Here is a 14,636-nt window from a genome sequence, read left to right on the forward strand (position 1 = left end):
TTTAAACATTGCCTGAATCAATTAAGAACTAAGTTCAGTTACTTATAGTTGTTAATGTGACTTCAGAAACCTAAGGTTTGGTCTGTAATTGCAATCTGAATTGATGGCATGTGCACTTGTGCACAACATGTGCATAAAGGCCCTTTTCGAATTAAAATAGTTTGACAGCATGCTTGTCAGATTATATTCCTGCCGCCCATGTTTGCTTTTAGTAAATAAAATGGGAAAGAGGACTGTCAGGAAATGTCATGGGAGGGTTTTATTTCTAAATAATTAAGTGGAAAAAGAGAACAGAGCACATGGGAGGGGGTTTCTTTTGGTCTAACAGGCTGTTAAAGGGCTAAGGTTTAGGCTTATAAAAGAAGGGAGCTGAAATACAAAAGGAGGGGATACAGAGCATACATAGAAAAAAGAGAGAAAAGATAGAGAAAAACAGGAGGGGGAGGAGATAGAGATACAGACACACAGGGAAATTGTTAACACAAAGGAGAGGGGAGGAGAGTGTTAAGGAAAAGATAGAGGGAATTTTCTTGAAAAGGGAGGGTGATACACATTGAGAGATATATATACACACACACACACACAGACAGACATTGATAAGAACAGAGTGAATTGAGAGGGAACATTTTGAGGAGAGTTGAGTTCTGAAAAACAGAAAAACTGGAAGAAAATTCTTTTGGATAGCCAAAAATAATTTTCAAGGCTGAAATTGGACATTGGATTTTGAAAAGAAATAGATAGTAAGAGGGATAAAGATACAGAAATCAGAAACTGGTTTCTGCCTACTTTTGTTCAACTTTTAGCCTGCTCAACCTATTTAGCCAGTTTTCTTTTCTTTCAAGTATCAGTTAAAGTGTGTTTAGTTTGGTTTGCCTTGGTTGATTCCCTTGGAATTGGATGGTCTGATTTCTATTTCCTACTGCATTGTCTGATGCTGCCTTTCTGCCATTTTTATCGGTTCCAACTGTATCTTGCACTGGGAGCTGTCCTATTTGCACCTGCTGTTACTGCTGCTGTTTGGTGTTACTTCTATTGCCCTACTGACCCCTTGCTTCTTCTGTTGTATCCAACATCCAGGTACATACTAAGACTTTGCATTTAATGTAACGATGAAAGCATGAAATCAAATATATGCAGGAGTTTAATCATTCGTTTGCTGTAGTTACAGTTTTTACGAATGTTATTAAGATCTGTGTAATTTTTTTTAGTTTGTAATTCAGTAAAAGAACACGTTCGGTAGCCTTGTATTTAATCGCAGCTTAGTCCATCCTAAATTGTGATTTTGTTTGCTTAATGGGTTGTCTAATGAGGAATGTATGAGTGTTTTAACACACAGGTAATTAGATAACTTTTCAACTAATATTCTGCATGTACAAAAAAGAATGCCTTAGGCTTGCTAGATATGATATTTAGTTTTTACTGAATCTTTGTAGATAGTTCACATGATCCTGTTCAAACTCTATTAGTAATAGTTTCCGATAAGTAATTCCACTGATTTGGTTCAAATAAGCGAGTTTCGAACTCGGATCTGAAGAACATTTATTATAAGCTTTTTAACAGTTCTATTAATCTTGTATATTAGTTTCCCCTGACAATTTAATAACATGCTCATCCATGAAATAAGGCATAAAATAACTCACGCCTCATAAAATCAGATAACCAAGTAAGGATCCGGATCAGGCCAAAGCATATAATTAAATTAGCATGTACCTCTTCTTCTAGTTTTAGGGACAAATGTATTAGAAATGTAGCCACTTTAGGATATCCTTTCTAAAATAGAGACGAGCCTCGCCAAATAAAAATGCAAAATTGCGGGGCCCTCGATAAATAATCATAATAATTATTTAGAATTCAGGCTAGGCCGTTTAGTGAATCTCATGGCCTTCTCAAAAAATAATAACGCGTTAGGCTCTTTAGGCACGGTTTAATTAAATCATATTCTTAAATTCGGGTGCACATTGATGTGACCCAAATCCAAATCTCAACGAAGTCAAAATGTGTTGACGATCACGGGCGCATTGATTGTGACGTGGTTCGAGATGCATTTTCACGACGTTGCAATTCTATAAAAAATAAGTGATAATGATAAAAGCGGTTTAAACTTAATAAAAGCATGTAAGTCATAACATTGTATTTAAATCAAATATTTAGCCACTATAACAATTTAAGCGACCGTGCTGGAACCACGGGATTCGAGGGTGCCTAACACCTTCCCTCGGGTCAACAGAATTCCTTACTTAGAATTTCTGGTTCGCAGACTTCATTTGGAAAAGTCGAAAATTTACTCGATTTGGGATTCAAGATAAACCGGTGACTTGGGACACCAAAAGCCAAACCATTCCCAAGTGGCGACTCTGAATTAAATAAATAATCCCATTTCGAATATTGTCACTTAAATTGGAAAAACTCCCCTCGCGCATTTCTAACCCTTCGGGGCGGGCGCGCAAAAAGGAGGTGTGACACATACACATTAGTTAGTCAATAACATTAGCTTTTCAGAGTTCTATACAACTCTTTTATGGTATCAGGGCTATACTGCCTAACGGTGCAACCATCCCTCATTTTTTTCGACGCCCCAAGAATTCTGAAGGAAAATCTACCCAATCTTCCTCACTTTTGATTCCAACTACCAGTTCTGCTATAGCACCAATAACTCCTCCCTTCATAACTGACATCATTGCAGCCGATGTATCTCACAGCATCGGACACCTTCCGTCACTTCTGGTTGGCACTCATCCCTCAGTGGCTGCAACTACTACATCGTCTACTTTAAATCCCCAGGATCTGCTATCAACTCTTTGTTGTTTCACCCATCTCTGGGTTCTCTACCTGCAACATCTATGTCACCTTTTCACATGGCTGCTCCTTCTACCTTTTTCCAAATTATTTGATGGAACCTTGTGTTAATCAGACCCTTCTTCTCTCCCTTCTTTACAGACTCCATATCCAGCATCTACGTCTAGTTCTTTTGCTCCTCAGATAATAAACCCAATCCCCTCATTCACTGTTCCTTCTCAACCAAACACAAGTCCATCTTCTCAGTCATCCTTCCTCCATTAAACTCACGCCATCGAATTATCAAACTTGGTATTCACAATGGCGCTCCATTCTTATTGGATACGGATTCACACAGTTTGTTACCACACAGCCATCTACACAGCAAATTCTGTCTGACTATTGTTATCGTCAAGATCAATTTTTAAGAAGGCAATTATTGCTTCTCTTTACACAGAAGTTCTTCCACTTGTTAAAAATAGGTCTATCTAAGAATGCAATTATCAATAAGGTACAATAGGATACCTTAGGGTATTTCTTGGTAATCTTGCGTGTTGGTGGATCAATATCAACAACCGATTCTCTCGTTTCTTCTTCTTCATCGGTTTCAGAGGAGGGCGCGGTTGCAGAGGATGAAGTTAACAGGTTTTTTTCTGATTCCTTCACTTTCTGAGCAGTAACCTGAAAATCCGATAGAAAATTAATCTGAGAATTATATGTGAATGAAATCAAAATGAGTCAAAATTTGAATAGCGTGGTACTAAATGCATTAAACGATGATATCTCTGCCAAACTCACCATTGTTTCTGTATAGAGAACTGAGAGCTTAGAGAGAGATTCGGAGATTTTGAAAGTTAACCGGAATGAATTGTGAGAAATGAAGAAAACTGGCGGGAGATAGTGCAGAGGAGTTGAGTTTATTGAGCAACGCGAACTGTATGCTACAGTGGCTTAAACGGAAATTCGGAATAAGGCAGGGGTTTTATTTTGAACTCGGTCATTATTTGTTTCCTTTTTTCCTGTACAACATTACTTTCTTTTTTATCAAGTTAATTTATGCTGTAGCAAATAAATTTACTACTTTTGAGTCTAGTTATGCTTGAATTTACTACTTTTGAGTCTAGTTATGCTTGAATTTATTACTCATGTATGTCTAAGAAAGTAACTTAATAATTTTTGGTATCCACTAATACAACTTAGGTTAATTGGTTTATGGTACATTATAGTTTTTTTAAGTTTTATATTAAATCTCCTAAAATAAATTTATTTTACACATAAAAATATAAGAGATCTTTCATATTTACACGTGTCTTATAGTACTTCTTTTCACCTTATTCTATTTCTTCCTCCTCTAACGTAAGCAATGTTGAATAAAGCAATGCGCATCAAGTTCTTTGTCTGGTTTTTAGAACCAAGGAGTAGATAAATATTAATATGTAAATGAAAAATGAGATAAAGTTAGAATTCAAAATAATAGAAAAGTAAACAGTTCAATTAACTGTCAAATAGCCAAGTGACAATTTAAACTGGCAAATTTACCCGAGACACAAAAAATACAGATTTTCACAATAGTAAAAAGAGCCTAAACTTCTCTATTAATTTACCCTAAGAAAATTTAGTAGTAAAAGGATCACAGTACAAGACCGGATTATGTTATTTTTGACAGTCACTGGAATTTTTAAACATAGATAAGTTAATAAACAATAACATAATTCCGGAAAATGGTGAATGGAGCATAAAATTACAGATTAAGGCGAGGTCGATACAATTTAAGAATATAATGCAAAGTTTTGACATTAAATGAAGATAACTTCTCAAATCTAACAAGTTATTCAGATCAGGTTCGATGATCGTGAACTTGTCGCACAATATTTTAAAATTAGGTTGTTTAGCAATAGAAAATCGCTAACAGAGAATCAACGCTCTAATTAACAAACTAACGTTCCGATCAATTGCAATTGAATAGCTACACATATATATATACGACATGCTTGCGCCTGCTCTTATAGATAATAAATGTTCGTTAATGCCTGTTTAAATATACGGAGTAATAAGCTCAAATTAATGCGCGATCATAATTAGCTGGAAAAAAAAAACGTCGAAAGGATGAAGTTAACAGGGGCTCTTACTTGGAGGAGTGAGTCCTGCTCTGTAATCTCTGATTCCTTCACTTTCCGAGCAGTAACCTGAAAATCCAATAGAAAATTAACGTGAGAATTATATGTGAATTAAAACAAAATGAATCAAAAGTCGAGAAATGAGAAAAGCATTAAACGATGATATCTCTGCTGCACTCACCATTGTTTCTGTAGAGAGAGAACTGAGAGTTTAGAGAGCGAGAGATTTGGAGAACTCGGGAAGTTAATCGAAATGATTTGTGAGAAATGAAGAGAACTGGCGGGAGATAGCAGGGGAGGTGAGCTTATATTGAGTAACGCGAACTGTGTGGCAGTGGCTTAAACAGTAATTTCGGAAAAAGGCAGGGGTTCTTTCTAAGTGCTTTAGGTCGGGTCATTATTTGGCTTCCTTTTTTCTTGTCCAACATTACTTTCTTCTTTATCAAGTTAATTTGTGCTAAAGCAAATAAATTTACTACTTTTGAGTCTTAGTTATACTCATGTATGTCTAAGAAAGTAACTTAATGAGTAATTTTTGGTATCCACTAATACAACTTAGGTCAATTGGTTTATGGTTCATTATAACTTTTTTAAGTTTTATATTAAATCTCCTAAAATAATTTATTTTACACTTAAGAGAATTAAAAATAAAAAATAAGAGATCTTAAAGCATCATTATATTCTATATGAGATAAATTTCTGAAAGCTAGTTCAATACGTAATAGTAATATTTTATCTGAAAAAATAGATATTTATAGCTTTTCCCCAACGACATAAATATTATTTCTACTGTGGCGCAAAAATGCTTATAACCTTTGGCGAAACAAACTCAAATTTCCAAAAAAATATTTTCTGCAATGAAAAAAGTACTTTTAGCTTTCCAAAAAGTTGCTAAACGTGATAGAAACCACAATGCCGGATTATCTTTACCAATTTTTGTGGCATTATTTGATTGAACATGAAAAGTATAAAAGAAAGATTTTTTTTTTAATTTGTAATCTAAAACAGATCATAAATATTTGTGTGAAATAAAATGTAAATTTTAAATATAAAATATTTTTAAATAAAAACAGTGTTATTCTTTTTAAAATAGATTAAATATAAGTTTTCACATAAGTTGAAATAGAAAAAGTATATTCTATAATTTTTAATTATTTTTCTTCTCTTTCTACAACATATCGTAATGTACATGGAGCTTTCTTTCCAAGCAAGAAATTGAAGTGAATAGGCAAATGAAGGATTTGCACGATTAATCATTTTGAGAATTTAAAAATTAGAACTAAAGGTACAAAAGTCGGAATCCGCACGAGAAAAGAAAAAAAGAAAATGTGAGGAAAGGGCGTGACTGAAGTGGACATCAACGTCGGGCCCCACTCAACCATAGCGTATATAAGCCTCACACTCCCATTTCCTCTCCGAGCAAACAAACGCTATTAACGGCTTTCTCTCAGTTTCTCTGAATCACGCACACACAACTTGAACACTCCAGTTGAGAAATTCACACGTTCTGAACCAAAGTACTAGCAATGAAACGAAAGTTACACTCTGAAGCACTTCAACCGGCGGTGAAGAAGCAGCTCCGGTCAAAGCTACCACGCCGGCGGCGATCACATATCTCTCCGATTCTACATTTCTCTATTGCTGGTAATTCATCGCACTTGACCTGCGAAGTCTCACGCGATTCGAGCAAAAGTTCCGTGAATAAGGAAACGGCAGTGAAAAAGCGTGAAATCGAAGGAGATGAATTTAGGAGAATTACTAGAGCTTATTACAGGAAGAACATGCTTGAGAATGATCAGAAGAAAGATGCTTATTTGGAATTATCGGAGTGCTCTTGTGTTGATTCGTGTTCTGAAATTAATGGAAAAATCATGAAAAATGAATATCCAGTTGATATCGTATCAAAACAGAATAGAAATGTAAAAGATATTGAAGGAACTGAGGATTCTGATGCAATTTCGCAATTTCTGAAAACTTCTGCTGATTTTTGCGGTAAAAGCTCGAAAAATGCTGCGGAAATCAACGATGAAGATGCTGTTTCGTTCAATTCCGTGTTACAATCGCCTGCTGAGTCTGAATATGGTAAATCATCAGTTCAAACAATCAAATGTACTGAAAACAGAACAGCGGAAGATGTTGTTTCATTCAATTCTGTGCTTCAATCGCCTTCTGAGTCGAAACGTGCAAATTCATCAGTTCAAACAATCAAATGTAGTGAAAACAGAGCAGCGGAAGATGTTGTTTCATTCAATTCTGTGCTTCAATCTCCTTCTGAGTCGAAATGTGCAAATTCATCAGTTCAAACAATAAAATGTAGTCAAAACAGAGCAGCGGAAGATGTTTTTTCACTCAATTCTGTGCTACAATCGCCTTCAGAGTCGAAATGTGCAAATTCATCAGTTCAAACAATCAAATGTAGCGAGAACAGAGCAGCGGAAGATGTTGTTTCATTCAATTCTGTGCTACAATCGCCTTCTGAGTCGAAATGTGCAAATTCATCAGTTCAAACAATCAAATGTAGAGAAAGCAGAGCAGCGGAATTTGAAGAAGTAGAACTATCTGCTGAAGAACAAGCACATGAGAAGCTCGTTGAAGCAGAATTTGATCTAGAATGTTCTGAAAATTTCTCAATGACTGATGTTTCTGATGACTATTCATCAACTTACTCAGAACTCCAGTCGGAGATTTTCCCTGAGAGTTCCGATATAGATCTCTCCGATTATAGTCTATGGTACGACGACTCTGGAAGCCAATTTTCTGAGAAATCGAACGCAGATGCTACTCCGTCACATACTTTCACGTTGTTTCTTCAGTTCAGTCAACAGTTTTTCAGATCAACCGTCGCTTTGCAGTCTCCTTCCATAAACTCCTCAGACGATCACATTTCTACTGAATTCACCGTAAGTTTTATAAAATCTCAACTTCTTCATTTGTACTGATAATTTACATTTCACAAATTTTAATCTCTCTCTAACTTCATCGAATATGAATATGTATCATAATAGAGATAGAGAATTTAGATAGAACGTCGTTATAATCGTTGAAGTTCAGGCTTTATGTGTAGTTTTGATATTGTATATTAATTTTGTTCACCTTTATATCATTATGATTCTGTTTATTCATTGATTTTGAAATTCTACAAATCTTCTTCCTTTGTACTGATAATTTAAATTTCACAAAATCTAATCTCTCTATAAATTCATCGAATTTGAAATTCATGTAAAGAATTTAAATAGCGGATTCAACTAGTTTGAGATCGACATGTAACTTTTGTTTTTTGTGGTTGTTGAAATTCACGTGTTATTTTAGTTTTAATATTGCATACGTATTCGTTAACCTTAAAATCATTATGATTCTGTTTATTTAGTCTCTCTCTAAGCTCATCGAATTTGAAATTTATGAACTTTGTGCTAAAATTACAAATACCGAATAATGGAATCAAAGGAAATATATCACAAATCACAGTAGATACTGATAATTGATATAGAACGTAGTTAAAATTGTTGTTGAAATTCAGGCTTTTATCTAGTTTTGATATTGTAACTAATTTTGTTAGATTTAAAATAATTATGAATTTTCCTTTATGTATGAAGGAGGGATGGGACGAAGAGGATGAAGAGAGTTATTTGATGATAAGGAAGCGAGAGAGGAGGCAATTGTATCTACACGATTACGCCGAGGAGTACTGTTCTACAACGGACCACGGCGAATTAATCGTACAGCAGCGGTTGCAGATGGTTCATTGGATCCTTGCGGTAAGTTACGTTTAGCGATGAACGTGCTATTCTCCACATTCCTTTCTAGTTGATCAAATCACATAAACTCTGTGTGACATGGAATGTTTCCGTTATAGTGCATGTGGAAGTTATATTTTTCTACTACTGGTAATAACTAATAAGAGAAACAGAATCCAGTTTGCACGTGAGCTTATAACGTTACTTGATGTCCATATTGCGTGATGCATGTAATTCATGGCAGTTTGAGTGCGCTTATATACCCCTACATTTACCTTTTTTTCTGAAATAGAAGTAACTGTTAGTAAAAAATGATCCATGAACTATGATATAGCACAACTACACAAGTGTGTTTGACTAAATACAACGTTCAAGATGTTAGTCATTGCGTATTATTTCATACTAGTGGTATAGAAAAAAATTATATTTGCTGAATAGTTAGTTTGATAGTGAAGACATCATGTTAAAACTTAAATTCATGAAATTTTTGAAAGTTGAGTAGATCGGTTATACACTTTGGAAATGTCGAAAATGAAAAGGATGTCGTATAAATTGAAGTAAAGTATGTACTATAAAATCTCTTGTTTTGCTTTTTATTCATAGATTAACTCATTGGGAAATTAATTATAGCAAAAAGGAAACAGTAAATCCTACTTAAACACCGAATTAACTTTTTATGTAAAGAAAATAATACCTCTCTCATTTTGATTGGGATAGAGAATTCCCCTTACCTCAAAGTCAAAGGTCAAATGAGATGGTCATTGATAGAATCTTCAAGTAAAAAATGACCCTCAATTAGTAAGATTATAGCATGCATAATTTCAATAAATAAAAATCTGAGGTTTACGTGTTAAACCCAATGGTGGTGGGAGTAGTCCTCCACTAAATTGTTGTTACTTGGTACTATGTTGATTAGAAATTTTACAATACTTTAGATGGTGAATTGGGCGAAACCATTCATTGGCATCTCAGAATTCTTATATATAAGTATATTTTTTGAATCTGCAAAAAGTTGCAATCGAAAATATACCTTTTAATAATATTGACGGATGCTAAAACCCCTGATTGAGAGCCTTGGTAGTTGGTATACAAGGAAATAAAATTTGTATTAACAGCCTATGCTTGGGAATTTACAAATACAGACTAATTCAACTAGTGTTATGGCAGTTCCTCTTGCTGTCTAATGTTAGACATTACATCTTTTACAGCAAGCAACGAGGAAGGACCTTCAGAAGGAAACAATGTTCTTAAGTGTCAATCTCTTTGACAGACTCCTAAGCAAAGGGTACTTCAAAACCAAAAAATGCCTTCAAATTGCTGGCATAGCGTGCCTTACTCTGGCAGTGAGGATCGAAGAAAACCAGCCTTACAACAGGTAATATTTCTTGCTCTGATGTTATATCCGGGCTTGTTCACTTGAGAGCCACTAGAGTATCAGGATGAAATGGCTATAGAAAGTGCATATAACCAGAGCTTGAAATCAATTGTAGAATCTGAGGAACCTCATTGCAGATCACCTTGCATTCATTTTTTCTGATGTTAGTTACTGGGAAATATAGTTAAAATTTCCAAAGAAAAGCTCAAAATGATGAGACTGAGCACATTAAACAATTTAAGAGTCTTGGTCTTTCATATCATTATAAAAGCATACTAATATGTCTTAGGTCTCATTTGCAAAAAAAAAGGTTACATATTTAGTTGACAAGTTCATTACTTTCATTTCAGCATTCGCCAGAAGACATTCGTTGTTGCAGACACTGCATATAGCTGTTGTGAAGTGGTGGCTATGGAGTGGCTGGTGCAGGAGGTCCTCAACTTCCAGTGCTTGCTTCCCACAATATACAACTTCTTATGGTACAAAGATTAACCATTGCTGTACAATTGCTCAAGATCTGAAATTTGATGATTTTGCCTTCACTAAAAAGAGCTATGCCATCTAATTTATACGGCTTTGGTCACAATGGCACAGGTTCTACCTTAAAGCTGCTAGAGCTGGCGAACGTGTGGAAAGGACTGCGAAATACCTGGCAGTACTAGCTTTGCTCAGTCATGATCACTTGTGCTACAGACCATCAACTGTAGCTTCCTCACTGGTGTTTCTCGCTTCATCAGCTGCAAATCTTTATGCCTCCTGCTATTTGGTCACAAAGGTAATTTCTGAACGACATATTTATTAATCCAAGTAAAATGTGTCTGTAACTTTCTTCTCTACTTGAAAATACGACTTCAAATACGAAATCAGCTCGAGTGTTTTCTTTTAGTGTGGAGTCATGACGGAAAGTGCATTTGAACTCTAATTCACATGCTTTTTCATCTCTTCATTTGCAGACTCATGCCAAAATGAAAGACGACGATTTACCTGAATGCATAAAGGTACTATATCCCTAACTTCCAATATTTAGCTCATCTTTTGTTTCTCCGCAGAAACACACGTAGAGAGACTGAAAACAACTAAAACAACACTTAGGTCACTCCTTTTTTAAATTTTTGTATAATCAAAGTTGTGATATTACTAGTTTAATGAGGTTACTGCTTTTACCTTATCAAAGAAGTTCCCTAATGGAATGTTTCATACATGACAGAGCTTGGAATGGTTGGTGAGGTACATATGATACGAAGATGGACCAGCATCTCAGTCACATATTTTGGAGTAAATCAGTATATCTTCCCATTCTTTTGCTGAAACTTTTTCTTGGTCTCTTCTCAAAGTCGTGGGTAATAACATCAGGATATTCTTTTGAAGTTTGATCAAGTGATGCTTACTTCATCATGTTGTCCTAGTAAAAATACCAAAAGTACACTTTATGTCTACTGTCCTCACCAGGAAACAAGCAAGTAGTTAGGGCTTAGAGTCATTCTTGTACTCAGCAGCACCCTGTACCCCAAAGTATTGATAAACAATGGTTTAGCTGAAAGAGAATTTGTGATCTATGTTTCAACTCAAATGTTGAAGGAATCTGTAAGACTGAATATCAACTGAGAAAGGGAGTTTGGCAATGGCAAAGCCAACCGATACCTTTAGGTATGAGATTTAAAATGTAACTTCTGTACATCAAAGCTCGTACTCATTTTAGCATTGGCCTATGCCTCAACAGGTCAATGCTCACTCTCCTGGTTTTATTTTACAATCCTAGCCAACTGTTTTATAATGCCTCAACAGGTAAATTCTCACTCTCCTAGTTTTATTGCGAAACACTACCGTACTATCACCACGGTTCCAAGGATAGAGCACAATCAGAACTAGTAATTCAAAAGGCATAGTACTAATTGTTGCTACAAACTTCAGCAGCAAGATCATCTAACTAAGAACTAAAATCAACCGCAATATAAATTGTTAACATTCCTTAATATCTAGTTTGATCGATGTGAACTTCTAGGCTATTGTTTCTGAGACTTTCTTGCTGGCCGTGGATTATTCTAGCAGAGATCTCAGCTAAAGGTTCAAAGAATGCATTTCACTGATTTCTAGTGTTGGGATATCTCCAATCTCACAAGAAATTTCCTTTAACAGGTAGCAAAATTTGATACCATAAATCTAGTAAACTACATTCATTAAGTATGCTTAGTTCCTTTCATGAAAAGCTTAAACATTGTTTAGAGCATGGACCTGCAGATTCAAGGAGGAGGTATTTCATGCAAAAAGCGGACTACTAAATCTACTATTTCAACATATTGTTTTGAGCTATAACCAAAAGAAATAAGAAGAAGAAAAATGATAAGTTCAATTCTTCATACTAATTCAGAACTTTCTTGAACCTAACAACAAGTGGTTCATCATTCAACCCAAGCCATCTCTTCCCATTCTCATTAAAAACACCAACATTCCCACACACTACCTTACAATTATTACAAACCCCAGGACAGAACACAATCTTATAATACCCATTATTAATACTACTCCCATTCGCAATCCTCTCTATTCTAAACCAATTGCTCACTGTCTCCAGCCCCGGCCGGCCAGTCATGCCACCACTCATGACATACCTCCGGCCGGTTATCTCGTCCGCGCCACCGAGCTTCCACGCCGTGGACTGCACACAAATGGTGGCAGCAAAAAACACAATGTTTAAATCAGTAGAAAGATTTATGACATTTTGTTTATTGTCAACCGTCATGAATCTTGTTGGAAGGCCATTAGAGGATTCAAGATTTTCTTGCATGACATAAAAAGGACATGGCCTGTCTTTAGCTGCTAGTGCTAGTCCACCTCCACCAGTTCCATTTTGACTAGGTAAAATTGTGTATTTTGAGCCAATTTGGAGCTCATGGCCATCAATGTCTAGCACTGGTGTTGTGGTTGGTGTTGTTGATGGGGCTGCAGGTTGGCTGGTTATTAGGCAAGCTAATAATAACAAACTCTGGAGTAGGAGTGATAATTTTAGATAGTTTGTAGTACTCATGGTACCTTTTCTTTTTGTTGAACAATGTAAGTACTAAATGACCAGTCACACGTATATATAGACTATCCGAGTAATTGTAGGTAGTGGACCATTTAAAATTTTAAGTAATGAAGCATAGTACCACTGAGTAGTAGGTGCGATCATAAAACACAAAGGTGCGATGACTAAAATTCTCTTAACCAAAGGTATCAAATTCGAGTTTTAAAAATAAAAATTTTCTTGATAAAGAGCGGTTTATCTCCTTAGGAGGACTACGCAGCGTGAATTTAAGTGATCCAATATTGATTTGAATGCAGTAGCAAATACTTGATGCCTAAAAACGTCTTTTATTACTGAGCGTGAACAGTTTAGTATTTTTCTTCTTTATTACATATGTGTCTATTTTATTAAGCTTAAGATTATTTACTGAAAATTTTACTGAAAGCATTCGAGAATGGTCCATCCCGCCATAATGAATCTCTCCTATCACTACCTACTATGGGTCGATTTAGGAAAGGAAAGAAATGTCGAAAGTTGACAATTTGAAAGTTTAGAAAGTTCATAGGTTTGATCATGGGTTGACTATATCAGGTTCGGATTGTTCCGGGACTTGGATTAGATTCGTTTTAACGTTTAGAACTTATCTCAACGGGTAAGTATATAGCCTAGACATGATTTCTAGCATGAATAATAGCTCACGTAGTCATACAAGTGAAGAAAACATGATATCAAAGAAGCATGATAGCAAAACAAGACATATAATAGCCTAAGATCTATCATGATCACAATCTACGTTAGCTTTAAAGATATTCAATAATTTTACTTATGAGTTTGGGGTTTAACCCCGTCCCCAGGTATACCTTCTGTCCAAAAACTCAGTGAACAAAATGACTTACTTTAGTCATGAGCACATCTAGTAAAATCTTACGGATCGGTACGAAGACGTTTGTACTCATTTTTGAAATGCTACGAGATTGTTAGGAAATCTTCTCTTTATTTCGATATATATATATATATATATATACTCCACATGGAGCTTGGTTGCAACCATAGTTATCATATGTCAATTTTAAATTCTGTGATGTGTCGCATTGTAATTGCTAGTTGAAAATAGAGTTTCACGAGGGAGAAAATCATAGTGTCTTTTTTCTTTTGTTACTATGTACAATTTCTTCTCTCACAGGGACCAAGAAAGTGACTTGGTCCTATGAAGAAAATGAAATAAAATGTCATCACCTTCACTTGATTACATGTGCAACAGTCTTAGAGGCACTCATGTGACACAATGGACGAAATGAATCATGCATGCTTTCAAAGATGAATAAATAATGGTAAATTTGTGTGAGTTGTTCTTTTGTAATTAAGAAGTTGCCCCCATATGCATGTAGAATGCTAATCAATGTTATATTTGCTCATGCTATACCCACTACACCTACTTGGTTGAATCATGATGCAACCCATATTTCATCTTCTAAAAATTTGTTTTTGATTATTAGGTTGTGACTAAGTTTGGCTTTTGGATCTTTTACTTGGAGTGGAGCTAGAGTACAACTTACGAGCTCGGCAAGATATAGCTTTGGTTCAGATTCTATATTTTTATTAAAAAAAAAAAAAAAATAATAATAATAATA

The 14,636-nt window shown here is 35.3% G+C and overlaps 2 protein-coding genes across 2 annotated transcripts; one reads left to right on the forward strand and one right to left on the reverse strand.

Moving 5' to 3' along the window:
• Nucleotides 1-6,333: 6,333 nt before the first annotated feature.
• On the forward strand, nucleotides 6,334-11,205 carry LOC142170439 (uncharacterized). Its single transcript, XM_075232347.1, has 7 exons — nucleotides 6,334-7,792; nucleotides 8,486-8,647; nucleotides 9,835-10,001; nucleotides 10,352-10,480; nucleotides 10,596-10,776; nucleotides 10,955-10,999; nucleotides 11,143-11,205. Exons 1-7 carry the CDS (start codon nucleotides 6,419-6,421, stop codon nucleotides 11,203-11,205), a joined length of 2,121 nt encoding a protein of 706 aa, XP_075088448.1. The 5' UTR covers nucleotides 6,334-6,418.
• Nucleotides 11,206-12,360: 1,155 nt separating this feature from the next.
• LOC107809159 (kunitz trypsin inhibitor 5) lies at nucleotides 12,361-13,026 on the reverse strand. The gene has a single exon (XM_016633752.2). The coding sequence runs from the start codon at nucleotides 13,024-13,026 to the stop codon at nucleotides 12,361-12,363; it is 666 nt and encodes a 221-aa protein (XP_016489238.2).
• Nucleotides 13,027-14,636: the final 1,610 nt, after the last annotated feature.

This window comes from Nicotiana tabacum, chromosome 16 (assembly GCF_000715075.1).
Source record: "Nicotiana tabacum cultivar K326 chromosome 16, ASM71507v2, whole genome shotgun sequence".
Lineage (NCBI taxonomy): Eukaryota > Viridiplantae > Streptophyta > Magnoliopsida > Solanales > Solanaceae > Nicotiana > Nicotiana tabacum.